The 27910-nt window shown below is 56.7% G+C and overlaps 1 protein-coding gene across 26 annotated transcripts in view; it reads left to right on the top strand.

Annotated features, from left to right (window-relative positions):
* Window positions 1-27910, top strand: part of NCOR2 (nuclear receptor corepressor 2) — a 223007-nt gene that overhangs the window by 52649 nt on the left and 142448 nt on the right. For all 26 annotated transcript variants that reach the window (XM_061169327.1, XM_061169325.1, XM_061169328.1 and 23 more), the window contains 3 exons: window positions 17594-17811; window positions 24330-24457; window positions 27456-27633. In XM_061169327.1, coding sequence (XP_061025310.1) covers window positions 17707-17811; window positions 24330-24457; window positions 27456-27633 — 411 coding nt within the window. In that variant the 5' untranslated portion in view covers window positions 17594-17706. The remainder of the gene's footprint in view (window positions 1-17593; window positions 17812-24329; window positions 24458-27455; window positions 27634-27910) is intronic.

Here is a 27910-nt window from a genome sequence, read left to right as displayed (position 1 = left end):
ATGGCCCTTTCTGTGCTGAGGTGGGAAGCTGGGGGGGCAGCTGTGTGAGCATCACCAGGGGTGGTGATTATTAGGGGGCAGAGGCTCTCACCTTCCAGGACCCCCTTTCATCCTTCAGGAGGTGGGATTTGCTCCCATTTGACGCAGGAACAAACTGAGACTCTGGGGTTTGTGTCCTTCCCCGCCCCCCCCCCCCACCCCTCAACAATGCGGAACCACTTCTTGGCCTGTGAAGTGGGAGTGAGTCATCAGCGGTGGGCCCTCTCCTGGAGGCGTGGGTGTGAGAGCCTTTTGCTTCCTCTAAACGGGAGGGAGGCCCTTGTGCCCTGCTCAGAGAAAATGGGTTCAAACCCTGGGCATGTGGCTTAACTCTCTGCGCCTCAGTTTTCTCAACTGCTTAATGGGGATTGTGCTGGGCCTTGGCCGTCGGGCCGAACAGGGAGTGAGCTCTCAGTAGGTGGGCAATCAGAAAAAAGCTGAGGCCAGTGTAGTGGGGTGAATGGAGGCCCCCAAAACACATGTGCACCTGTTAATACCCAGCCCATCTAAATGTGACCTGCTTTGGGAAAAGGGTCTTTGCAGATGTGTCTTGAGATGAGGTGATCCTGGGTTACCTGGGTGAGCCCTAAATTCAGTGGCCAGTGTCCTTACGAGAGACAGAAAGAGGAAGAAGGCACACAGAGGAGGGATGGCCGTGTGAAGATGGGCAGAAACCGGAGGGATGCAGCTACAAGCCAACGAATGCCTGGAGCCACCAGGAGCTGGAAGAGGCCAGGAAGAATCCTTCCCTAGAGGCTTTGGAGGGTGTGGCTCTACAGACACCTTGATCTCGGACTTCTGGCCTCCAGAGCAGTTAGAGAATAAATTTCGGTGGTTAAGCCACCCGGATTGTGATTATTTGTTTACAGTGGATCTAGGGAAACTAATACCGCTGGTGGTCCCCAGTCTTTGGAGGTTGGGAGAGCTCTCCCTGGGAGGGGTTTGCATGATGCCTTTCCCCACCCAAGCCTGAGGGCCCAGGACAAAGTGAGGTGGTTGGGTGTCCAGCGGTGTGGGGAGCCCCACCTGAGGAGCCTGGAGCCCGCCTCCCTCACTCAGAAGCCAAATCCACAAATTCTGGAACCCGCCCATTGCCTGCTGCTACCTCTCCCGCCCCTAAGGATGTGGCCCAGGACCACGAGGCTCCCTGGTTCCACGCTGGACCCCTCCCCAAGCCCAGAATGCCCATTCCCCACATGCCTGGCAGCTCACCTAGCACCCAGATTGCAGCCATCCCCCAGCAAGCTGCCTCATTTGCCAGGTGCCCTTGAGAAATGGATACACCAAGGTTCAGCGAGGGCAGGCTACCTGGAGAAGGCCACACAGCCCCTCGGTGGTGGTGACGGCCTTCAGAGTCCCAGTCATGGCTAATGGATGGGCTGGCATTGCAGCTCCCAGGAGGGAGGGATCAGAGTCCTGGGACACCTTGAAAATGGAGCAGGCAGTGTAGATATGGATCAGTTTCTGGGACACGTCGGCCCAGTGTAGATGACACCCTGAAATCTGGCTTTACGTAGATCCTGTCTTGGCCTCAGTTTCTCTGTTTACAAAGTGGTCTTTGAGCTTCAGCTCAGAGCCTGGAATTTTGCTCTTAGAGTGTTTGTAGATGTAACAAGCATTTATTGAGTGCCTGCTGTGTGCCGCATGCTGGGACTCAGCGATGGACAAAACAGATGTGGTTCCTGCTTTCATGGACCTTGTATTTGGGCTTGTGGGGGGATGGGAAATAAGGCAGCAGGACTTTGGCAACGAGGATTCCAGGTCCTGATAAGGGCCGGGGGCTGGGGTGGAAGCAAGGATGCTGCCTGCCTTCCCCTTCTGAGGCCTGGGGTCAGTGGTCTGCAGCAAGCTTTGGGGGCTGGCTGGTTAGACATGGAGATGGCCGCGGCCCATCTGCAGTGATCCGTGGTCGCCTCCAGCTGGCAAAACTTGACCTGGACCCATGAGCAGTGATGTTGGGTATGACACCTGGAGCCTGGTAGGGTGGATGGGTCTCCCCCAGCCTGAGCAGGGTGGCAGGGGTACAGAGGTAATGGGGTCCCATCACACATTGGATAAGAGGTGGACGCTGGAGAGGGCTTGCCTGGGTTTGCATCCAGGCTGTGCCACTTGCTTGCTGTGTGACCTCAGACCAGTCACTTAGCCTCTCTGTGCCTCAATCTTGCCTCTCAGGGATGTTGGGATGATCAGATGAACTGATGCCAGCGAGTAGCGTGTTGGGGATTGGCTGTGATCATGAGTGCGAGGTGCTCACCTTGGATCTAATATAGTGACTGCTTAGAACCTGGGAGCTAGAAGTCGTGTTTGTTAATCTTTCCCTGGCCACGTTCCTATCTGTGGGACATTGGACAGGCTTCTTTGCTCCCAGATCCTCAGTCTCTCTGTCTTTGAAATGGGAGCTGGCACAAGTCTGTGGCCGCATGGAGGCCGGGAGGAAAGGGATGGTGGAAATTAGCATTTATGGGGTTGAGGGGGGTGGGGTCAGGATCTCCACCTGCTGGTTCAAGCCTTGGCCACCTTCCAGGCCAGGAGCAGCTGCCTGTTTTACAGCCCAGGGAACTGAGGCCCCAGTGGGAATGGGACCCATGGCACGCCGGTAGGTGGGTGCAGCCCGCTTGGCCTACTGGCTGCAGACAATGCCTGCCTTCTGGCCTGGCTGGGGCTGCTGGGACCTGCTCAAGCCGGCCTCTGTTTATCAGCACGTTCAGTTCAGGGTAGCAGATGTTCAGAGAGAGAGAGAGCGAGAGAGAGAGAGAGGGAGAGCGCGGGAGAGAGAGGGAGACAAGTGCACTCGGGATGTTACTCCAGAAACAGGCTGGAGGCTAAATTTACTGTGCAGGGCAGTGTGGGTGGGGTGTGCCTGCGGCTGAGGAGTGACCCAGATCTGAGTCAGCCAGGAGGGGCACCTTTATCTGCAAAGCCGCTGTCTGCTGTATCCCCATTAGAGCCACTGACGGCTCAGGACTGGGCTGGGAGACGCCACTTCTTCTGGGTGAGAGACAGGGCAGGCGTGTCCCAGGCTCCTTCCTCCTACGTTGAGTCTGGCCCGGGCCCCATCTCAGTTCTCCTTGCCTCCTTCTGGCTGGCTTTAGACCTCTCCCTACCTGTACAGGTGAGGAGACCAGAGGGTGGAGGAGATCTGATTCTGGGGAGATTTCATGGGGCTTAGAAGTTGGGCTTTAGGGCATTGCTATCGTAGGTCTCTTGGTTGCAATTGTCAGACTCGCTGCTTCTCCTGTATTTAACACAAAAGGCTCAGGTAAGCTTCAGGCACGGTTGGATCTAGGGGCTCAGGTGACGAGGTGCTTTTCCTCGTCCAGTCCCTGGTAGCACAGCCTCATCCCAGCTCAGCGGCCCCAGTGGAAGGTAAGCCTGTTGTTCCCCGTATTCCAGCAAGTCTTGGGAATGAACTTTTATCAGCTCAGCTTGAGAGTTAAGCCCCTCCCAAATCAATCACTGCAGCTGGTGCTGCTGTGACTGGTGCTGATTGGCCAGACCTGGGAGGCGGGGTCAGCCTCCCCCAAGGCCAGGACTGAGGGCTGCAGGAGGGTTGGTGGCCCAAGGACGCTGGGGTTTGGTTTGCCATGGACAGCTCCATGTGTTGGAGATGAGCCAGCCCCCCCTTTCACAGCCAGTGTGTGTCCTGTTGGGGTTAGGGTGGTGTCACTGATGGGTAAGTGGCCCAGCCCCTCCCACTCCCTGTTGTCATTAGGGGCCTCCCGGGCCCCGCCTCCAGCCTTTGCCCAGGTCGGACACTCGCCATCCCCCCTCCCTGAAGCTCCCCGGGCTTTGCTGGACCCTCTCTTGTGGCTCTCATGTGGCACATGTCAGAAGCCACAGGTCACATCCTGGCAGTGCAAGGGCTGGATTTGGATGCCAGACTGATTTACTGCATTGGGTTTATAGTCAGTGTTTTTGTTTTTTTTAAAAGATTTTTGTTTTTTGATGTGGACCATTTTTAAAGTCTTTATTGAATTTGTTACAATATTGCTTCTGTTTTATGTTTTTGTTTTTCGGCTGCGCGGCCTGCGGGATCTCAGCTCCCCAACCAGGGATCGACCCCACACCCCCTGCATTGGAAGGCGAAGTCTTAACCACTAGACCGCCAGGGAAGTCCCCGAGTCAGTGTTTTTTAAATAAAAATTGCAAATTGAGGGATGTCTCAAAATCAGACTTTCTTCTCCTGAAAGAGTTGGAAGCTGTGATCCCCTGGGCCACCCCCTTCCTGTGCCCTTTCACACGCACGCGCGCACACGCGCACACACGCGCACACGCGCACGCGCACACACGCACGCAGCCCCACCTGCCCCTCCTCGTCACCTGAGGGTATTGCAGGCCAGGCTGGTGGATGTGCACAGTCCTCCTTTCTCTTTCCGCCTCCCTGCTTCCGGCCTGGGACCCTCCGCCCTGGAGCCTTTTTGATTCTCCTCCCTCCCTGAACCGATCATCAAATCCCAGGGGCACTCTTGCCGCTCCTGGGCGTGGAAGCCGTTCGCTGTCTGGAACTCCTGGCTGCAGGGCTGGAGGACCTTTTGGATTCCTGATCTCTCCTCGTCATCAGACACTCATCAACGAAGGCCCTCGGGCTAATTCAGTGGCCTGGTTGCGTCCACATTTGGACAGAGCTGATCAAAGTGGATCCTTCCTCCCTCGGCCTGGGCGTCTGGGTGGCAGTAGGGGCCTCCCAGCCAGGCCTGTGGGAGGTGGGCCTGCAGGGGTCCAGACTGGTGGTTTGCTGGGGGGCCGGGACGGGGGGATGCGTGGGAGGGCGGTTGGTGAGTGGGTGGGCTCCCGGCGTAGAGCAGCTATTCTTAGCAGCAGAAACATTTGTCCTTGTTCACATGTGGCGGAGGGCGTCCCCCAGAGATCTGCCCTGAAATATTAGGGATGACCCCATAAATTCTTCGGAAAGCCGTCCTTGAGGGCTTGTGTGTGTGGAGGAGGCGTTTCCGGCAGCTGCACAGCTGTGGACACGTTTGCCAGATGTTGGTGCAGGGGAGTTGGTGGGAACCCAGGGGCTGCTGCCCTCACCCTTGGGGTCTCTGCACTGGCTGTGAGCCATGGGGTGGAGACCGCAGTCCAGCGGGCATTGAGGGAGCTGCTTTGGGCCTGGCCTCGGGTTTCAGGGTCCAGGGGCCCATCTCAAGGGGCAGAGAGTTTCTGGTCAGCCCTTCCCTGGGTCCAGGCCATCTGGTTGGAGGCGGCTGGTCAGTGGAGACTTCTGAGGGACCAGAGCTGTGAGGCGCCGGTCTGCAGGCCCAGTTGTGCCCCGTGGCCATTGGGTGCTGAGGTGAGATGGGCTGAGACCGGCCCTTGACTGTGGTCCCACTCAGCCCTTGGCTGTGAGGGGCTGCTGAGGGCTAGGCAGCACGCTTGGCCACACTGTCTTTTTTCATGGGGGCTGCTCTGACAATGGGAACCACCATAGAGCAGCTGGGTGCTCTTAGCTAGCAATCAGGGAGTCCTCCCTGGAGGAGGAGGTGTGTGTGTGTGTTCAAAATTTAAAGAAAAAAATTTTAAACTGTAGCACAACACACATAACAGAAAGCTGACCATCTCGACCATTTTTAAATGTACGGTTCAGTAGTGTTTAGTACGTTCACACTGTTGTGCAACCATCCTCATCATCCTCTCCAGAACTTTTTTTATCTTGCAAAACAGAAACTCTGTGCCCATTGAACACGAACTCCCCCTATGCCTCCCCCAGGCCCTGGCACCCTCCCTTTTACCTTCTGTGACTCTGACTCCTCTGGGCACCTCATTTGGGTGGAATCTACAGTGTTTGCCCTTTTGTGTCTGGCTTATTTCACTTAGCAGAATGTCAAGCGCTGGGTTCTGTGGCCTCTTTTCTCTTCGGTTGTTGGTTCAGTCCCACCAAGGCAGCCAAGTGGACGGACCCAGGACCCCAGCCCCTCATCCTTTAGAATCCCAGGGTCCTCCTGGGGACCCCCTTCATAGGCGCACCCCCCATCCCAGCCTCAGGGCAGGGGGTTAATCGGTTTGCCCAGGTCACACAGCTGCCGCCCAGACACCAGCCTCTTCTCTGTGTCCCCCCCGCTTCCCTCTGCAGAGAAAATTGCCGTTTGGAAGGCCAGATGGAGGAGCCGGGTCTAATGGAAACCACGTCCCTCCCGGGGTGCCCAGAACTTAATGAGGAAGAGCCAGGAAAAATCCGGCGTAATGTTTGTGAAATACCCCAGAGGGAGGTCGCGTCACAAGGCGAGGGTTCTCGTGCGGAACCCTGTGACCTGGTGTGCCAGGAGGTTTGTCAGGGCTGTGGTTTCTCTCTCAGCCTCTCTCTCTCTTCCTTTTAAAATTAAAAGGGGAAAAAAGAAAAAGAGTCGCAGAGGAAGTGATTTTGAGCAGACCTTGCCCTGGCAGGGAAGCAGGGCCGGGCGGCTGAGCTGGCCGCAGCCCAGTGGACACAAACGTACCAATTAAATTGGAAAGAGAAACGGGCCTCCTTGACAGCTCCAACCAGCGCCGCATCCCTGCTTGCTTTGGGAGGGGGCGTGGGGTGTGCGGGGCCTGGGCTGGCAGTTTTGGGAATCAGAATGACGCCTGGCTGCTTTCTGGCTGTGTGACCTTGGGCAAGTGAGTTCACCTTCTGAGCCTCGGTTTCCTGATCTGTTGAACGGGGACAATCATGTTTGGTGAGGGCAATCAGATTCTTCCGGTGAGTGGGTGCCCGTGGATGAGGTAGAACCTGCCGGTAGCAAGGGGTGGGTATGAGGAACCTGGGAGGGCTTCTCGAAGCAGAATCAGTGGCAGGGGGTGGGCGGAGGTTCTCCCAGTGGCTGGGGATCCTTTTTCAGGGAGGTAAGAGGTGGGGCAGGTGCTGGGGGCATGTTTTTCCCTGGAAGGATTTTTTTTTTCTTTTTTCTTCTTCTTCTTTTTTTTTTTTTTTGTTGTCCGAGCCGTGCAGCTTGCAGGATCTTCGTTCCCCGACCAGGGATCGAACCCGTACCCCCTATAGTGGAAGCGCAGAGTCCTAACTACTGGACATCCAGGGAAGTCCCTTCCCTGGAAGGTTTGATGCAGGATGTGGCGTTTGGGGGTCTCTCCTCCATGGCCTCCCAGCCAGGCTGCAGTGGCATTTCTGTCCCAGGACCAGGTTGTCCTGGTGCAGCTGGAGCCCGTCCCCGCGTGGCCCCTGGGCTCAGCGCAGGCCACTATGCCCACCTCCCCAGACTCCTGGACCACGTGGGCCAAGCGATCCAGCTGAGGAGGGCGGAGTCTGGCCATGCAGCACCAGCCTGCTGACCCTCTTTGGGCCTCAGTTTCCCATCTGTAACAAGAGGGCAATGAGTGAGATGTCGTGTAGACAAGGTCTCAGGGCTGGGAAGAGCAGCGCCCCCCTTCTCCTTGTTTCCAGACTGCGAGGCCCTGCTCACCCCGGGAAGCACCCTCTGCTTTTTCTGTTTTCAGGTGTGGGTGTCCCTGGTCTCACCTCCTAATTAGGGACTCACTCTACCGTTTGGTCGGCTCACCTCCCCCAGCCTCAGTTGGCTCATCTGCAAAGTGGGGATAGTCAAGGTAACTACCTCTGCCAGTAACATCATCGCTATCGTGGCTGTTACCTTGCCTGCCTCCCTCCCTCGTCCCAGTTTTTGGAGCAGCGCAGGGTAGTAACAGCCACAGCTCTTGTCTTGGGGACTCATTTATGGCTGTTGAACTTCCCATAGGTCTTTTCCCAATGAATCCTCTTTCCACTGGCCCTTGGAAGAGAGTTTTAGAGATGGGACAATAAAGCCCAGAGAAGTCGGGACTGTGCCCAAGGTCACACAGCTACATCGTGGCAGAGTTGGGATTTGAACCCATTTGGTCACTTTTCACACGTGGGAGCCCTTTGGCCACTTTCCACATGTAGCAACGCGCGGGCAGGAGGTGGCTTGGTGGAGAGGGTGCATCTCTAGGATTAGGGCGGCCTGCTGGAGGGTACCACCTTTCCTTAGTGACTGAGGGGCTGTGACAGCCCACAGCCTCCAGGGCTCCTACTATGCACGTGATACCAGGTGGGGCTAAAACTGCAGGTCAGGAGCTCAGTCTGGGGGCGGGGAGACAGCGAGCAAACAGACGGTGGTTGTGCATGGCGTTGGGCCCACGGGAGCGGCAGGAAGAGAGAGGCTCGTGGGGGCCCAGGCTGGCAAGTTGGAGTTGGGGTAGGGTTCTCGGGAAGTGATGGTGGAGGTGAGGGCTCCAGCCAGCCAGCCAGGCCGGCCGGAGAAGGGGAACTGAGCCCTTGGCCTTTGAGTACCATTGGCCAGGCTGGGGATAGAAACGAACATAGCTGACCAGGAGAGGGTGTGTCCATCCCATGTGGGTAGCTCCTGCCCGCCTCCAGCCTGTCATGCCCCTAAGTGATTTTGTTGTGGGAAAATACACATACGATTTACCATTTGAACCATATTAAAGTGTACGGTTCGTGGGCATTAAGTAGAGTGAGTGGTGTGTCACCATCACCACTGTCTCGTGCTAAAACATGTCCATCACCCCAAGGGAAACCTAATACCCATTAATAGTCGCTCCCCATCCTCCCCTCCCCCAGCCCCCTGGCAGCCACCAGCCTGCATCTGACTTGATGGATTTGCCTCTTCTGGACATTGCACATAAATGGCATCACTCACCATGTGGCTTGGCATAATGTTTTCATGGTTTATATGCCCCTTTTTATGGCTAAATAATATTCCAATGAATGGATGGACCACATTCCATTTATCTACTCATCAGTTGATGGATATTTGGGTTGTTTCTGTTGATACTTTCTGGCTGTTGTGAATAGTGCTGCTGTGAACATTCATGTTCGTTTTGTCTCATCACCTGTTTTCATTTCTTGGGCTGCATGCCTGGGAGTGGAATTGCTGGGTCATATGGTGTCTCTGTGTTTAACTTAGTGAGGCACTGCCAGACTGGTTTCCGCAGAGATTGCACCATCTTACGTCCCCGCTGGCAATATGTGAGAGTCCCTGGTTTTCAGAGAAGCCAGAAATTGGGGTTTTTCTGTGAAATCCTCTTTATAACGCCTCGTGCTGAGCTGGTCGCTGGGGCTTGGCTGACCTGGATGGGGAGGGGGAAGCAGGTCCCTGGAAAACTGCCGGGCGGGAGCAGATCTGGGGTCTGTGCCACATTCTGGGCCCACGGGAAGCTGTTTTTCTGGCTGTTGCTTGGCGCATGCGTGTGGTGTGATGGCTCGTGTTACCCGGGGCTGTAAATCCCGCTGGCCACAGGGGAGATGTTTCTGAGGCTGGAGTGGGCTGGCTTTTCTTTTCTCCTTTTCCCCAGGAGGGAGGGGTGCTGGCTATGGCTTGAGGAGGAAAAGCGGTGCCCAGGGGAGGGTGGGCCTTGAGTCCCTCCCATTGCGCTTCTGGAGTTCGGGACCAGAGGCAGTTTTCCCCAGGGTTTCTGTGCCCAGCAGCCTGGGGCTTGGGGAGCACTTGTATGGGCTTGGGCCATGGGGAGGTTCATGGGGAAGTTCATGGGGAGGATGATGCTTATCTGTGTCCCCCATGGTGGCTTGCAGGGAGCCTGACGTGTGGAGATATTAGTGGAATAAAGACACGCTTGGCTCTGGGGGTTGGTTAAAAAAGTAAGACCAGAAAACCCCTGGAAAATGGAACAGTTAAATTGATATGCATTGGTTGATTAGTCCATCCATCCATCCATCCTTCCTCCTTCTCCCCTCCTTCCCTCCCTCATCCATCCAACCCTCCATCCACTCCTCATTCATCTCATTCATCACCTTTTCCATGCATCCATCCATCCATCCATCCATCCATCCTCCCTCTCCCTTCCCTTTATCTCTCCTTTATCCATCCATCTCTCATTCATCTTAGCATCAGTCCTTCATCCATCCATGCATTCTCCCTTCGTCCGTCCATCCATCCACCCATCCATTTCTCCTTCCTCCTCCATCCATCCATCTCCCGGTGAACACCTGGCTGAGAGCTTTCCCTGTTGGGACAGACCTGTCACTGGATGTCAGCTCTGATTGGCAAGCCTTTTTGTCTGACTGGTTCACTGCTGTAGCTCCAGTGTTTGGAACAGTGCCTGCACATTGTAGATACCCAAATAATTTCCTGATTGGCCAGAATGTGTGGAGACCCCATTGGCATGGGTTTGTTTAGCTTGGTCCCAGCTTGCGGGGGGCAGGTGGCACCTCTGTGGGCAGCACCCTGAGTTGGCTCTGAGTATGGTGACCCTCAGCTACTCCAGGCCACCGCCCCTCGGGCAGGGCCAAGGACAGGCTGTGATTGGGGTCCTGGCTCCTCCTTAGGGAGCCCAGTGACCTCTTTGCCAGGTAAGGGGCAAGGAAGCTGGTCTTCCTCCTTTAATAGAGTAAGGATTACAGGTGGGCCAGCCCTTTTATGCACAGAGGCCTGCACCCGTGGCTCCTTGACAGGGGGCACAGCTGAAGTTTCCTTGAGCCCAGAGATGCCAGGGGCAGGTTTGATGTAGGAGACCCTTCACATCACCCCTGCCCAGAGGTGTGGCATCCTTACCATCTCACTTGGAGTGAAAGCCCCACGTGACCTCCACTTTCACCATCCGGGTCTCCCTGCTGTTCCTCTCCCACCTCAGGGCCTTTGCACTTGCTGTTCCCTCTGCCTGGAACACCCTTCCAAGACATCTGCTGGTTCCCTCTCTCCCCTCCTCCACATCTTTGCTGAAAGACGCCTTCCGGTGAGGCTGTCCCGGACCACCCACTTTAAAACTGCACCTCACCCCCCATCCCCTGCCTACCCACCTCACGCTTCTATTTTTCCCCATAGCACAGATACCGTCCACCACCCTATAATTACTCCCGTCTCACCCAGAGGAATGTCAGCTCCGCGAGGGCGGGGAGTTTGGGTCTGTTATTCGCTGCTGCGTCCCGGCACCTGTCCCACAGGAGGTGCCTATAAAGCGTGGTTGACAGTGGGGAGCAGCCAGGGCAGGGGGGCAGGAACTTTGCCTTTGCCCCTGTCCACGTGGGCCATACAGGCTCCTGTGAGCCAGGCCGGGTGAGGCTCACCCATGCCACTTCCCATCTTCATCTTATGACTTAGTTCAGAGCTGGGTTCCTGGGCATCTGTTCTGTGCCATGAGCCCCTGCTGAAGGTGGCCATCAAATGCTTGGCCGGTCCCCGATGTTTACAGCATGCCAGAAGCTAGAAACACAAGGTGGGAACAGTCAGCTTCATTCTAGCTGGTGTTTCCATAGCAGCTTAACCTCACACCCCAGAACTGCTCTGTCCTCAAGTCCTGTCCCATCCCCCCTCCCCTGCCTCAGTGCTGGCTTCCGGGTCTCCATTCTCCTCGGGCCAGGCTGCCTGGCACATTTTTGTTTAGTAGATATTTATTGGATGCCTACTTTGTACCAGGCTCTGGGATATAGCAGTGAACAAAGCAAATATTTATTGAGCACCTACTGTATTGGGTTAAATGACGTCCTCCCCAAATTCACGTCCACCCGGAACCTGTGAGTGTGATTTGATTGGGAGAGAGGGTCTCTGCAGATGTAATTAGTTAAGATGAGGTCATACTGGAGAGGGTGGGCCTTAAATATAATTGGAGTCCTTATAAGAAGAGCAGGCACAGGCACACGGGAAAAAAGGCCATGGGAAGATGGGCAGAGATTGGAGCAATGGGGCCACAAGTCAAGGAAACCTGGAGCCGCCAGGAGCTGGAAGGGACAAGGAAGGATCCTCCCCTGGAGCCTCTGGAGGGAGTGTGGCCCTGCTGACACCTTGATTTTGGACTTCTGGCCTCCAGATCAGTGAGAGGATCCATTTCCGTTGTTTTTAGCCATCCACTTTGTGGCAGTTTGTTATGGCAGCTCCAGGAAAATAATATACCTACTGTGTGCCAGGCACCATGCCCCTCATGGGGGATTCAGCAGTCAATTAAAACAAACATTTATGGAGCAGCTGCTATATGTCAGACACTGAGGAGACCGGCAGGGTCCCTGCCCACAGGCTCCCAGCACATGTGTGTGTCCCTGGCCCGAGACAGGCTGGCTGGGGTGGGGTGTCATAGACCGTGTCCCCTCTGTGGGACTGGCGGCCACTCGAGCGCTGCGGGGGGTTCTGACGAGCGCGCGGGTCAGCGCTGGGGCTGGGGGCCTCTCTCCTGCCTGGCAGCTGATTTTGAATTCTGAAGCTTCCCCACCTGCCACAAGTCCCAGCGTCGGTCCCGTTAGTTCCAAGAAAATGTCAGGCGCGTGCAGGGCAGACAGCTCCCCTTTCATCTTCCTGGGCTCAGGTCTGAAGGCTCCCAGGCACATTTCAGCTTCCGTTCCGGCCCCTTATCAAACACCCCCTCCAGCTCCCCGTGCTCTCAGAGACGTCCCAGCCCCAGTGGCTATAACCCCACCCTCCCTGATCTGAGCCTGGCTGCTCGGACACGGAAAATCTGTGGAATGTGTCTTGGTGTGGCCTCCCTGGCCGTCTCGCCTGGGGCCCGAGAGGGGATGTCCGGGCAGGACAGAAACTTCCCCCCGGAAGGAGGTCTCTGCCCAGCAGGGTCAGGGGGATGCAGGTGTGGCGGGTTCCAGCCTCACCTCGTGTTACTGGCGCTCACCTCCGCCTGACAGTTTCATTCGTTGAGCACCTGCTGCGTGCCTGGCGCTATCCTAGGCCCTGCAAGGCAGACACAGAATCACAGGCAGTGAGCTTTCTCCGTGGATGGAACACGGGCTTGGCAGGCTTGTGGGGTGCTGCCAAATCAGACCCACAGCCTATGGGGCTCTCCCAGGGCGGCTGCGTGGCCCTGGCCGTGTGCACGGGTGCTCCCAGCATGGGCTGGGCCTGCAGTTTGCAGCCCTCCTCCAGCCGGCTCTGTGGGCTCGTGGTTTTTGGTTTGGATATGCGAGGCCCGGTGGGGCTTGCGGTGTCCCCATCCTGTGGGGCTCAGGAGCATCCCACGCCACCTGGCGAAGCAAGTCCTTAACCTCGCCACAGCGCTCTCTCTTCCCCGTGGAGCCCTGACTTGGCTGAGTTTGCCTTATTGAGCACCTCCTGTTTACCAGGCACCCTTCACAAATGTGCTGTCCTCCTGGGTCCGTGGAGCAGGGACATGCATGTTCCCTGTCCACGGGTGAGGAAACTGAGGACAGAGCCCCGAGGCACCTTGCCTGAGGGGGGAATGACAGGCCCCTGTCCCTGGGGGGCCGCTCGGCCTCCCTCACCCCCAGAGCAAGATGTGTCTTTGGCTGGCAGTCTCCTTCTCGACTTGCACGCTGTCTGCTGCTGCTTCTGTTCCTGCTATCCCGATCCCACTGGTGTCGTCTCGTGCAGGGACGCTTGCGAGAGCCCCCCAGGCCTCTGGGTTCCACACTTGCTCTTCACGGCGCCTGCTTGTCAAACACCCCGATCCTTTCCTCTCTCCCTCAACCACCTTCCGTGGCTCCCCATTGCCCTTTGAACAAAATCCATCCTTTCCGTGGCTCCCCATTGCCCTTTGAACAAAATCCATCCTTTCCATGGCCCGTGGGCCTTGAATGACTTGATGAATTTCTCAAGCACGAAATGCCTGGTCTCATCTCCGGGTTCTTGCTCAGGTGGTGGCCTCTGCCTGGAGCCCCCTCCCCTTCCCCCTCCCCCGGCTGTGTCTTGTTCACGCTCCAGAAAGTTCTCCCTGCCACCCCCTCACCCTCCCCAAGGCTTCCAGAGCCCCCAGCCTGCTCTCAGAAGTCACTATTTGCTGCTTGTCTGCACCCCGCCGGGGCACCGAGACCCTCTGTGGCCTGGACCCTACCTCATTCACTAGCCTGGAGCTCAGCTCACAGTGGCGACCCCAAAGAGTCCAGAGATCAACGAATGTCCACCACCCTCTCCTGACCCCAAAGCTCCCAGACCCTGCAGTGATATTGGGGCCACTGTATCACATTCCTGCTCTAGCCTGGATCCATTTCTCAGAACCCTTTTCAGCCAAGACCAGATCCAGGAGACCCCCACGTTGCCCCATGGATTGCTCTCATCCTCTCCTACCCTTGTCTTTGATGAAGTAATGTCATATTTTTTCTTGGCATGCACCTCCAAATGTTGCTGATGAAGTCAAAGCTTAATCCCCACCCCTGCCCCGCCGTTCACAGTGTTATGCAAACACTACTTTTATCTAGTTTTGAAACATTTCCATCATTGCATGGTAACCCCCATACCCATCAGTCGCTCCACACCCCTCCATCCCACCCCCCGCCCTTGGCAACCACCAGTCTGCTTTCTGTCTCTGTGGATTTATCATTCTGGACATTTCCTGTAAGTGGAATCATATGGTATCTGTCCTTTCATGTCTGGCTTCTTTCACTTAGCATCATGTTTGCAAGGTTCATCCACGTTGTGACATGTGTCAGTGCTTGGTTCTTTTTTATAGCTGAACCATATTCCATTGTACAGATAGACCACGTTCTGTTTATTTCTCCACTCATTGGTTGATGGGCACTTGGGTTGTTTCCACCTTTGGCTATAGTGAATACTGCTGCTGTGAATACCTTGATTTGTTTCAGTCTCTGTTTTCCATTCTTTTGGGTATATGCCTAGGAGCGGAATTGCTGGGTCCTACAGTAATTCTATGTTTAACATTTTTAGGAACTGTCAAACTATTTTCCTAAAAATAAATTTTTTTTTTCAAGTTGGCGAAAAATGTGGCTAAGGTTTGGGGAGATAGAAATGGAGCTTATTAAAATAAGCTCGTGGTGAATGCAGGAGGTGCAAGATCCCCAGAGTCCCCTGGCTTTGGGGACAACCTGCACATGAGGATGCTGGGCCATGGAGCCGGCGGAGTGATCCTTTGACAGGTGGGTGGCGGGGGCATGAACCCCAAGCTCGGCGGTGGACACTCTGTGAACGTTGAGGTCGTGGGAAGCCAGGCCTTGGCACGAGGAGGGTGGGGAAGTGGCCGAGGATTCTCCAGGGCTGGTTTGAAAAGGTGTCACTTCCCTGGCTTCTGGAGCCCACATGCAGTGCACGCCGTGAGCATCTTTCCGGGGCTGCCATCCCCAGTTGGCATTTCATTAGGCAAAGGAAGTTAGAAATCTACTGGTAAATTAGACTTCTCGCCGCCTCATGCAATGCAAAGTCACATAGCAACTTGGAAGTTGAGCGTGGCGCTCTTGGAAAGGCAAACAGATTGAGCTTCTCTCTGCCCAGGTGCTGCCCTCTTCCTCTTGCAGAGAGCGGGCAACCGTTTAAAACCCAGAGAGCGGCCAGAATAGAGCTGGCTTTGCTGCATCAGACCACCAGGGTCTGCTGGGCTTTGTGATGAGCTGGGACACAGGGAATTCTGGGACAGGGTCCAGCACTGGTGGCCACAACTGACCCCTCTCCCAAGGCCAGTCTCTTGTCTCTGGGCTGCAGGAGGGCTGCCATGTTGCTCTTGGTGGGGACTGGCGGGGGCAGCTCTGCCTCCCTTCCATGTCCACAGCATTGCTGTGACCCGGCTGCAACTACTGCAGTGACAGTACTAGTGACTGTAATAATAGTAGCTCCCATTTGCTGAGCAGGACTGTCCCCACGTTCGTGAGAATTACACAGTGCATCCTGTCTCGGTGTCTGGGAAAAGTCCACGTGGGCTTTCTTCCTGAGGTGGTCATAGGTGTGGCAGTTTGGGCTCTGGAATTCTTTGGCTTTGCAGTGTTGGAAGGATTGACAGCACCCGATGGAAAGGTTGCCTCCTTTGTGACTCCCTCCTTCTCTGGGTGAGTCAGAACTTTTGATGGCAAGTGACAGAAAGCTGGGTTGGGCTGGCAAAGGCAAAACACACAGAAGGAGTGCCTTGGCTTCCCTAAATGAAGAAGCAGCTTTGATCTGCCTTCAGGCATGGATGTATCAGGACCCAGCTGTTCTCTCTCTACCCTTCAGATCTGCCTTCCTGGGGGTATGGTCTCGGGTAGGTCCCTGCCAAGTGGTGGCCCCCAAGAGCTCCAGGCTTTCATCCTCCTGGCTTACAGCCCCAGTGGATAGTGCCTGTTTCTGGTTCCTTCTCAGAGTCTCAAGACTGACTCTCATTGGCTCAGATTGGGTCAGATGCCCATCCCTGAACCAATCGCTGCCCCAGGGGAAGCAGGAATCTGATTGGCCAGGCCCAGATCACATGATCACTCCTGGAGTCTGGGGAGGGAAGATGGTTCCTAAAAAGAAAGTCGAGTCTACTGTAGCAGGAGATGGGGGTGGGGAGTGGGATGCAGTCATGGCCCCCAGATGGGAGGGAAGGGGGTCTTGTTCTTCCTTTGACCACCATGATCTCAATCTTCCCTCCCAATATCCCTCCACATCAGACCTCCAAAGGGCAGAGGTTTAGGGCGCCCACGCCCTTGAAAGACAGTTGTCAGTGGAGGGCAGGGCGATGAGGGACGTTGTGATGAAATTACAGGGAGCTGGGGGTACACATGAGATGCAACCCCAACCCGAGAGGGTACATCACATGGGGACATCCAGGTGCCGGGCCCCTGCGCCATCTTGGATTCTCCTTAGCTCCTGGGTGGCGGGTGTGAGTGGGGGGTTTGCACATGGCGGGGGCCTGATGGACACCCCTTTTCTGAATGGCTGAGTGTGGAGGAGGCCCGAGACCTGCCAGGGTTTCAACCCGGGCCTGGACGGCGGAGCCAGTTATAACCTCGGGCAGGCTGCTTGGAGCAGTGGCTGGCGGAGAAGGGAGAGAAGGGTCCTGGGGAGGTTGGGGGCCCCCGGAGATTTCTGGGCAAAGGCCCCTTCTGACCAGGGGCTCTCTTGCTCTCTTGACTTGAGTCCTTTCTTCTTCCTGGGCCTCAGTTTCCCCATCTGTAAAGCCAGTGGATTCCTTCCATCATGGACACATGAGTGCTTTCTTCCCCATGGACAGCATCCTTTGCCTGCCCCTCCGGGAGCCACCTGGGGCCCAGCCGGCTCTCGTGCGTGTCCTCGGCTGTTTCCCCGGTGTGGCCCTCGGGCTCCCAGTCGCTTCGCTCTCAGCTCACGTCCGGGCCAACCTCACGTCTGTCCTGCTCCCCCGTCATAGTGTCACTCACCCTCCTCAGAGGGTCACTGGGAGGCCCAGGCAGGCCCGACTTTGCCCGGGGTTACACTGTGACCTGTGTTCTGCCCGAGCCGACCCTGTTCACCACCATCACTCTGGACGGTTGTACGGACTTTTCCCCTCCTGGGACAGGCCCAGCAGTTGCCTGCCTGAGCTGCCAGGTGCTTTCGGGGAACCTTGCCCTGGTGACTCAAACTGGCAGAGGACTTGGGGTGGGGTTGGGTGGGCTGAGGGTGCTTGGGAGCCATGGGGGGGTCGTGGGGGCAATGCCCGCAGAGTTAGAGCTCCCGTGCGTGCTGAGCGAGGGCAGACACGGCTGTCACCGATGTGGCTTGTGCAGCAGCTGCTGGCCTGTGGCTGGGAGAGGCCTCAGACACCACGTGGCGTCTCCCACTGCTGTCAGTGGGCACGGAGCTTGCCAGTGGCATGGAAGAGGGTCCCGGAGGACCCCTGTCTGCTCTCTCTTCCTCACAGGGGCCACAGGAAGGAATTGGGGCCCCGGCAGGGTCCGCAAGGAGCAGCCGCCCTGTGACTGATCTTGCTTGCTTTTCTGGTCTCCTCACAGGTGCCTGGGACAGGGAGGCCCTCGAGCAGATGACGAAGACTGGCTTTTAATCCTTGGAGACCATTGAGAGGGAGCTTACAGGGGCCCACGAGCCCCCCTGGACGCCCACCACCATGTCGGGGTCCACGCAGCCCGTGGCACAGACGTGGAGGGCCACCGAGCCCCGTTACCCGCCCCACGGCGTTTCCTACCCCGTGCAGATCGCCCGGCCACACACGGTAAGGGGCACGAATGTGCGCCTGGGGTCACCTTTGGGGCCTTCTCTTGTCACCGGGTTCCTATTTCTCCTTGGAGTTGAGGCTGGAGCGGCTCCAGCGGTGTCCCGCCAGGCCTCACTGTCCCCTGCGGGGAGGTGGGGTGCTTTGGCAGAGACCACTGGCATCTGTGGCCTGGGGACAGCTGGTAAAATCTCTTAGCTCCCATTTTAAAGCTAGGAAGATGGAGCCCAGGGCCAGGCTGAGCTGGGATCTCTGCCTCTGAGTCGGCTGTGGGATTTGCATGCAGACGTGGAGCTCCTGCTATATGCACTGTCAGCCCAGCCTCAGCCGGGCTCCCCTGCTTTAGGATTGGGGTGGCTTCCTAGAGGCCATGGCTCGCAGACCCTCCCCTCCCCAATCCTCAGGGCCCGGAGCCTATTCACTGCAGTGATGCTTAGCGCTCTGAGACAATGAGGTCCAGCGCGTGTCATTCTCTGAATCCCCGACACGGGGGTCCCAGGGGTTAGTTCTCACAGGGGAGTCTCCCCATCGTTGTGTGAGTGGGGGGGTGGCCTGCTGGGGAGGGAGCGGGCGTGCCCTTGGTCAGCTCTTTTTTTTTTAAAAAAAATGTTTTGCTGCGCCGCATGGCCTGTGAGATCTTAGTTCCCTGACCAGGGATCGAACCCGTGCCCCTGCAGTGGAAGCGTGGAGTCTTAAACATTGGGCCGCCAGGGAAGTCCCGTTGGTCAGCCCTTTTGAGCTGCACCCCACTCTGTCCACCTCCTAGTGGGGGCCCCCTTTCCTGACTTCATCTCTAGTTGCATGTGGCCCTGAGGATGAGGCTTGGTTCTGTTCTGTATCCTCAGGGGCTTGCCAGAGGGCTCTCAGGGTCCTGCGCCTCCCCCATTTGACCTCCTGGCTGCTTGGTGAGGGGCTGCGAGGGTTTGCAGTTGCAGCTGGGGTCAGAGCTTGCTGTGCTGGCCCCTATGTGAACATGCCTGTGTCTGTCCTGCTTGGCTGGTGTGGTCTCTCCTGAGATGCAGAGAGGAAATGGCGTGGGAGGGCTTTTCTATCTTCCATGAGCGAGATGTTTTTGCATTTGAGCCCACTGGACCAGCCTGGGGGTGTCCCAGAAACAGTGGCCTCTTGAGGATTTGATGCTTTTGAGAGCCAGCTGTGATAAACGGGCACATTCTCGATGGAGTCGTCGAATTCTCACAAACAACCCAATGAAAGAGCACCTTGCATTATCATCCCATTTTGCAGATGAGGAGACTGAGGCTGGGAGGTTAAATAATAGGCCTCGGGTTAAATCACTGTGAGAAGGCAGTCGGCTTCAGCTTCAGGACTCTGAGCCCCTGTGTAATGGATGACTATTTATTGGTCACCTACTGTGTGCCCAGGGCCGAGGACTGTGCTCCTGGGGGTCATTTACTATTATGTGTGGTCATCACCTTTATCATAATCACAATAACAAAAATAAGCATTGTCGTCTGAGTGCTTACTACAGGGTGAGCATTTTGTTTATGCCCTTTATGTATACAGTTGCACTTGCTTCTCTTATCACTGAAGTGGGGGTACCCTTATGCTCTGCACTTTGTAGATGGGGAACATTTTGCAGGTGAGGAAACAGGACAAGTCGCTTAATGATTCTGAGCCTCGGTTGTTCATCCATAAAATGGAGTAATGAGAGCATCTGTCTCCTAGATTCTCCTGGGGATTAAACGTGATGATCTGTGGAAGGTCCTTATGACAGTGCCTGGCAGACACTCAGCCAGCTATGTCCACTTGCAATATTGTCACTGTCACTACAGCTGCTTGGAGAGGCTGCCTCCCCCTGGGGACTCCTGGCGGTTGCCTCTGGTTTCTCTTCTTTCTCGTCCCCTCCTGCCAGGTTCCTACCCCTCTCCCACTCCCTCCCCATGGGCCCAGCCTCGTTAGTCCTTGAGTCCCTATGGCCCCTGCCATCCTGCAATCCCCCCATCCTTTGCCCCAGCTGGGCCCTCTCGCAGTCATTTGGAGTCACCAGCTGATCTCAGACACCGCCCGCACTTTTCCCGCTGGGCCGTCAGTGACGCAGGATGCGGCCGGGTAGGACCCAGTGGTCACTTCCTCCAGGCAGGAGGCTGAGACCGGGGGTGAGCAGGGGCCCTGGGTAGCTACGAGGCAGGGCATCCTTATCCTGTGTGGTGGCAGCAGTGGGGCCCCACTTCCTGATCACCCTGCCTCGTGCTGGGGCGACCCAGCTGGGGGCCCCTGCTTGTTACTGGGAAGGCAGGAACAAGAATTCTAGGCATTCCTGGGGGAGTCTTGCTCTCCTGGGCATGTGTCGGGGCTGGAGCCACTTTTCTTCGGCTGGTGGGAGGTGAGTGTTGGGACTGTAATCTGGAGGTCCCCCTGCAGCCCTGTGCCCCCTAACCCCTTACCGCCAGCCCACTGTACAGGCAGGGTTTGTGAGATGCCCGCATTTTGGGGGGCAGAGGGTTTTTGGAAGACAGAGGGCAGAGGAAAAGGGAAAAAGGCGTGGAAGGCAAATGCCCCATCCAAGGGCCAGGTGGGAACCCAGGGGTCCCAGCTCCTCGTACAGTAGTTGAGGCAGGTCTGCTGGGATGAGGGGGCGGGGCCTGGACCCCGTGACCTGTGACCTTCCTGGGACTCAGCTCACTCCCGTACCTGCTCCCAACAGGCTTGCATCCAGGGTGGCACCTCCTGGCCCTGGAGGCTTCTTCCAGGGTGTCTGGGCATGGGGCTGCTTTGATGGTGAGTCCCCCCCTGGAGCCCGGAAGAACCTCCAGATGTGGCTTTGAATCCCTGTTCCTCCCAACTCACTGAGTGACATTCGGCTGCTCACTTAACCCCGTGGGGGCAGCCTCAGTTTTCCCATCTGCAGTATGGGTGTCGTGGGCCTGAGCATCACTGGCGGATGTTTGCGAGGTGCCCGGGGTGGTGTCTGTACGTGGCAGTCGCCTCCTTCCTCCTGGCGGGGTGGCAGGAGACTGAAGAGGCTCTGCACTCTGAGAGGGGTGGTGGGAGCTGCCTACTCTGCTGGCCTGTGCCTCAGCCTGCGTCATGTCCAGGCTCCTGGTGTGTTACGCCGGTGCAGATGGAGGGCTTAATTCCAGGTGTGCTTCCCCTGACCCAGCCTCAGGCGCACTCCGAGCCTCTCTCTTCATGGTGCTGGTGCGCATGGCTCGTTCAGTCCCACCTGCTCCACCCTCAGAGCCTCTCTGAGCCCTGTTCTCTCCTTCTCTGTGGTCTCGGCTTCCCTCCCCCACAGTATCAGGACCCCACATCTTTCCCTGAGGGTCCTGGCGGGCTCCTGGCACTGAGGGTCTCCCAGGATTGAGGGTCCCAACACATCCTCCCCTCCTTGTCTCCTTTCCAGCTTTCTAGAGCCCAGCTCGATTCTGCCTTCTCTCCCAAGCCCCCCGGGACCCCCTGAGCTCTCTCGAGTTCCTGCAAGCTTTGCACTAAATGAATGCGTTCAAGTCCAAAGACACGGGAATCAATCCCAGCGCCACTCCCGCCTGCTGTGTGGCCTTAGGCAAGTTACTTAGCCTCTCTGTGCCTTAGTGTTAGAAGGGCTTTTCAGAGCGCAGACTCTGGAGCCAGACCGCTTGCATTCATGTCCTGCCTCAGTGACTTCCTAGCTGTGAAACTTTGGACAAGTGGTCTTACCGCCCTGAGCCTCAGTTTCCCCATCAGTTGAGCGAGGGTAGTTATAAGACTCTGAGGATCAAGTTAGTTGACATGTGCAGAGGCCTCTGCACAACGCCGGGGCTGAGTAGGCGTGACTGATACAGTGCAGTGTTGATGACTTTGATGCTGCTGCTGTCATGACGACAACGTGCCCGCTAGTATCCTTTTCCGAATGGCCCCCAGGGTACACTGTGGGCTTTTCCTCTAGAGGAGGGATTGGCAAACCTTCTCTGTAAATATTTCAGGCTTTTCCGGCCACTCGGTCTCGGTCACAACTACTCCGGCACTGTTGCCGTCCTAGCGTGAAAGCAGCTCAGCCAACACGTACAGGAATGGCCATGGCCGTGTGCCAGTGACACCTGACGAAACAGGCTGAGCCTGGCTTTGGCCTTGGGCCCCGTTTGCTGACTCCTGCCCTAGATCAGTGCTTATCAGGCTCTCTGTGGGAAGGACCAGTCTGTTTCATTTCCAGTTTGTCACAAATGGATACATGGTCCTTCCGCACGTGACCCAGTTCGCGGGCATGGGGACGGGTCTAGGCCGAGGCCAGCAGGGCTGTGTTGGCCGTGCGCTCAGATGCCGCGGTCCCGTCAACAAGCTCTCAAGTAGGATCTGAATCCTCTCGTCTTCAGCGCTGCCCCCAGACCAAGGGTCGCGGACCCAGGAGCCTGCTTGGGTCACGTACATGTGTGAGGGCGGCAGGTGGGGTTGGAATGTTTTGTTAACACGTGGAGGGTTCTCGCGTTCTGAGACGTGGCTGGAGGTTTCCAGCCTGAGTGTCTGGTGTCTTCAGGCTCCTGTGACCACAGTGAGCCCCACCTTGGGTCTCTCTTGGGGTCTCCCCAGTTCTTGCCTTCCTGTAGAGATGCAGGCACCCTCGGTGGTCCCTGGACTCAGAGCCCTGGGGTGGAGATCCGTGTGGATACCACAGAAATGGCCCCCAAGATGTTCCTTGGAGGCACCGTGCTAATGAGGTCATCCTGCTTGGTTCCCAAACTGAGAAACTGAGGCCAGAAGGGTTCATGTAGTGGCCGCCCCATGCCCCTGCCTGCCTCGGGGGCCCTGGGGGCCATTTGCCTTTTCCCGCCTCAGTTGGCAGTGGTAGGTGCCGTCCTGCCGGGGCCCTCTCCCAAGGGATTGGACCGTCTGCCTCTCTGCCGCTTTGTTCATTTTGCTTTTGTGCGAGAGGGAATTTTCCTCCCAGCAGACTGCAGTGCTTGCCGATTTCTTCTCACACCTCTGCGTGCGTGTGCACACCGGATCTGTGCCTGGCAGCCTCGCCGGCATGATCCCAGAAGCTGCCACCCCCTCCCTCCAGCCCTTTCTTCTTGTTCCTTCATTAGCACCTGGTGCCTTGTGCAAGACATCGTGGAGTGTGGGGGAGGGGGGAGGCTGAGTCCTCTGCCTTCTGGAAGCTGCCCTCAGTCTTAAGGGAAACCCTTGGAGAGTTAAGGGGGATGCTTGGTTGGAGACACAGAGACCTCCTTCCATCTGGGTCAGGCATCCATTTCAGTTTTCTTTCTTCCTTTTTCTTTGGCCGCGCCGTGCGGCATGCGGGATCTTAGTTCCCCGACCAGGGATTGAACCTGTGCCCCCTGCAGTGGAAGCGCGGAGTCGCAACCACTAGACCGCCAGGGAATTCAGGCATCCATTTCACTGATGAGGAAACTGAGGCTCAGAGAGTTTAAGGGATGGACAGATACCTCTAGCCCGAGGCCTTGCAGCTTCTTGCTTCCACATCGGGCTGCCCAGGAAGGCCCTTCCCTCATTTCCAGCCTCTGAGGTTGACAGGATCCCTCTTGATTCTGGTTACTCATCCTCTCTCGCCTCCAGCCTCCCAGCCTCTTACATGTGTTTGTTTTGGAGGGTCTGAAACACATACATTTCCAACACACCTACGTGGTATCATCTAATTCTCTTTGCAGAAATAACTGCTTAAAAAAAAAAAAGAAAGCCAGACAGCAAAAGAATGACTAGATTTTTTTGGAAAATTGGGAGAATTAAGAAGGATGCCAAGAAGAAAATAAATCACCTACAATCCCACGCTTTCCCAAGCCTTACTCGTGTCAGACATCACTAATTGATTGCCACCCCTCACAGTATAACTGGGTGTTCTCTGCAGGCAGAACTAATCGATTTGGATTGGTACACATAGGAAGCCTGTCCTGTTTTCTCCTTTGAAAGGCTTCTCTTTTCTCTCTTTGTTTTTTTTTTTAAACATTTTAACGTGTCTCAAATCAGGGTGTAGTTGCTAATCGGGGTACATCTAATTCGTTAGTGTTTAGTTTTTCCACAGATGGCAATGGGTAATGGATGGCATATTACTGAAGAAGGCATGTTTTGCCTGGAGTTTATCCTTCTGACTTTGAGCTGTACTTGCCTACGTGACACACGTGTGTAGGTTTTCCCTCTGTAAGATGGGGGACTCTCACGTTGGGGCTTTGTTTTGGAATCTGGTCTTTGAGCCTTGCAGACCGTCAGCATTTGCCGTGTCATCCACTGTCCCCTGGCGTGGATGCCTTTGTCTTGCTGTGTCACTTGCACCCATGGCAGACGTGCAGGTTGTGCCTTTTTCCATTCGTCTCTGCTAACACGTGGGCTCAGTTGTCTCCTCTGGAAAGAGGGCAGGACCAGGGGCCCTTTAGCTGAATGTGTCACTTCTCCTTGGCGATTGGCCCCAGGAATGTCCTCTGGCTGGACTGGGTCAGAGGGCCGGGAGAGGATGTAGCAGGGTCCCCAGGTACAGGAGCAGCACCGGGCAGGGGGCTCTGGCCCTGCCCCGCTGTGTGGGCTGCACTGCAGTGGGATGGGTGCTCAGTGGTCTGTGTCCTCTGTTGCAGGACGTCGGGCTGCTTGAGTACCAGCACCACCCCCGTGACTACACCTCACACCTGTCGCCTGGCTCCATCATCCAGCCCCAGCGGAGGAGGCCCTCCCTGCTGTCCGAATTTCAGCCCGGGAATGAAAGGTGAGGAGGGGTTTGCGCGTCCATTGCTCAGACGGGGAAGTGGAGGCCTGTGCTCACGAAGAGCTCGCAGGGTCGGTGTTAAACGAAGGAGTGTCAGGCTGTGCCCTTGTCCTGGTGCGGCTGTGACTGGGACGGGGATGCGGATGGGCAGCGAAGAGCCACGTGGCCCTTGGACTTCCCGCTGTGAGCCTGCAGTGGCCTCTGGGTGTGTGGCCCAGGCAGGAGGGGGTGACCACCAAGAAGTGGGGGAGTGGGGCTGGGTTGCTGGTTGGGAGTGACGTGTCCACAGCTGGGTGCACGTGGGGAGCCCCCTTCCTCCCCTCCCTTTGTCATCCCCTTTTCTCCGAGTCCTCTGCCATCCCTCAGCTGGCAGACTGGGCCTGTGGGCCTGCCTTGCCTTCCTTAAATCCAGGTGGGAGAGAGCAAGCCATACGGCGGGTGGGGACCCAGTGAGGGGAGGGCCAAGGCCAGAGCAGGGCCCCAAGGTGCCTGAGACAGTAGCAGCACTGATTGCTAAGAGTCGTGAGCTGCTGTGGCTTCTTTGTGTCACACCACGCGGCTTGTGGGATCTCAGTTCCCCGACCAGGGATTGAACCCAGGCCACGGCACTGAAAGCCTGGAATCCTAACCACTAGGCCACCAGGGAACTTTTGAGAGTCCTGAGCTTCTAACATGCGATGGCCTATTGTAGGCTGCGGGCGCCCAGCGGGCACTTAGACAGGCAGCCCTGCCTGCAGGAAGCCCACAGTCTAGCAGGGGAGATGCAACAAACACACACGGTGACTCCAGAATGAGGCAGGTGACCTGTTTCCTGCAGGGCAGGGAAGGGCTACTATTTGGCTGGAGAGGCCGCGAAAGGCCTCTCGGGAGAGATGCTTGGCCGCTAAGTAGCCAGCCACTTAGAGAGCGGGGTGAAGGCCTTCCAGGTGGAGGGAGCAGCGCGTGCAAAGGCCTGGAGGTGGGAATGTGCTTGGAGTGTTCCAGAAAGACGAGGAGGCCGGGTGGCTGGGCTGAGCCAGGTGGCTGGGGGCCAGGAGGGTGAACTTCGAGGGGACTATGGGAGGGTTTGGAGCTTTGGAGGGCCAGGATATAACTTCCACCCTCAGATCCTTCCGGCCATGTGCAGTGATTCTAGGGGCAAGCAGGGACCACTGAGGCTGGGCTGGCCCAGGGGCCCTGTCCCATCGTCTCTTCCTTTGTCACCTTGCTGAGGCTGCGAGGTTGAGGGATGGCCTAGGTGGGACCAGAATTCCGGAGAGCTGGCCTGGGCCTTTTGTGCTGCCACAACTGCATGGAGGCATCCAGGGCCCCGCAGGGAGGCCACTGCCGCGGGCCATGGCTTCAGTCCCTCTGCACCGGGTGGCTTAAAACAGCAGAAACGTGTTCTCTCCCAGTTCCTGGGGGACAGAAGTCTGAAACCCAGATGCCAGCAGGGCTGCACTCCCTCTGAAGGCTCTAGGAGAGGACCTGTTCCTGGCCTCTTCCAGCTTCTGGAGGCCCAAGGTGTTCCTTGGCCTGCGGCTGCATCACCCCAGTCTCTGCCCCCCTCTGTGTCTGTGTCCTCGACTCTTCTTAGGAGGACGCTTGTCATTGAGTTTAGGTCCCAACTTAATCCAGTATGACCTCATCTCAGTTAATTACATCTGCAAAGACCCTACCTCCAAAGAAGGTCACATTCTGAGGTTCTGAGATGACATGAATTCTGGGGGGACGCTAACCTATAATGGTGCCCTTTTCATGTTTAAATGTAGACGCCACCTGCTTCCTGCGGGGCATCTTGTAATTGTGAAGCTGTTGGTTCTCAGGTGGGCAGGAGGGGCATCTTGTGACCTGGCTTTGGCGAGAGACGGGCCCCCCATGGAGGAGAGGACAGCAGCATAGCCTCAGCCCACATTGCAGTCAGTAACATTCATTCAGCCTACACGCACTGATTGAACGCCTGCTGTATGTCAGGCACTAGACAGATGAATGTCCCTGCCCTTGGGGAGCAGACATTCTGGGACGGGGGAGGCAGCCACCAAACATGCGTGAACCAACAAGCAAATGGTGATGGCTGCAGAGAAAGAGAAAACGAGATGGGGTGAGATGGGGTATGTCTGGTGGGCAGGGAGACTGCTGTTAGGAGGAGACGCCCCATACACTGAGACAGGATGGAGAAGAAGTAGCATGGAAGGAGCTGCTGTGGGAGTGTTCCAGCCTAGTCAGTGCATAGCCCCTGCGGCAAGAATGCAGTGGGCAAGGTGAACAAGGGCCAGACCAGGCAGGGCCTGAGGGTGGGGGGAATGCGTTTGGATTCTATTCTAAGTTTATTGGGCAAAAAACATCAACTTGAAAAGCATTTCAGCAGGGGCAGTATTTGGGCTGTCTGGTAAGGAGCAGGAGCTGGAGGTGGAGGCTGGGAGTCGTGGCTCAGCTGTGTGTGCTCAGGCAAGGCCATGGCCTCTCTGGGCCAGTTTCCTTCTCTGTAAACTGGGGAGGAGGGTTAAGGAGAGTTAGTTGGGAGTGATTAGGCTGCAGCTCCTATCTCTGCATAAGGTTGCTGGGCTGACTTGAAAAGGAGGCAAGGCCAGGTTGAGCAGCCAGAGTGCTGTGATCGGCTAGTGATGTCTGCTTTGGGTGAGTGATGTGCAAATAGCATCATGTGTGTTATTGTCTGTGTTAGACCCACAGTGTTTTTCAGACTTTCCCCGTGAATCACCAGGGATCTTGTTTCAATGCAGAGTCAGATTCAGTAGGTCTGGGGTGGGACTCAAGATTCTGTATTTGTAACCAGCCTCAGGAGGGGCTGAGGCTGCTGGTCTGGGGGCCACACTCAGTGAGGGAGCAGGGAATCAATCACCAGTACATTCTCTTGCTGTAAACGTAGTTAGTGAATGCTGACTCGGAGGAAGACAGAGCTGTATTTGAGTCCTGCCTCTCTGTGTGCCCTTGAACAGATGGGCACTCCTCCCGCAGGACGGACAGCAGACGTGATGCTGTGTGCCCTTGCCCCCCACAGGTCCCAGGAGCTTCACCTGCGACCCGAGTCGCACTCATACCTGCCTGAGCTGGGCAAGTCGGAGATGGAATTCCTGGAGAGCAAGCGCCCTCGCCTGGAGCTGCTGCCTGACCCCCTGCTGCGGCCCTCGCCCCTGTTGGCCACTGGCCAGCCCGGGGGCTCCGAGGACCTGTCCAAGGTAAGGCCTGGCCTCAGCCGGGAGCTCCTCTGAGGGTTTGGGTGCTGCTGCGATTGGGCGGGGAACAAGGGAGGGGGTAGGCGTGCTGGGCTGGGGGGATGGCTTGGGTGAAGGCTGGGAGAAGGACTGAGCCTGGGACGTGCAGAGGCTGGGCAGCCAGAGGAGAGTCCAGGGATGAGCTTGGCTCCGTGGGCCATTTCTTGGCTGGAGAGGGACAGCTTCCCCCACTGCCCCGTCCAGCTGCCTGAGTGTGTCCAGCCCGTGGGGACCACTGTGC

This window comes from Eubalaena glacialis, chromosome 15, assembly GCF_028564815.1.
Source record: "Eubalaena glacialis isolate mEubGla1 chromosome 15, mEubGla1.1.hap2.+ XY, whole genome shotgun sequence".
Taxonomy (NCBI): Eukaryota; Metazoa; Chordata; class Mammalia; order Artiodactyla; family Balaenidae; genus Eubalaena; species Eubalaena glacialis.
Note: the sequence above shows the minus strand (reverse complement) of the source record. Positions and strands in the feature narration are given on the sequence as shown.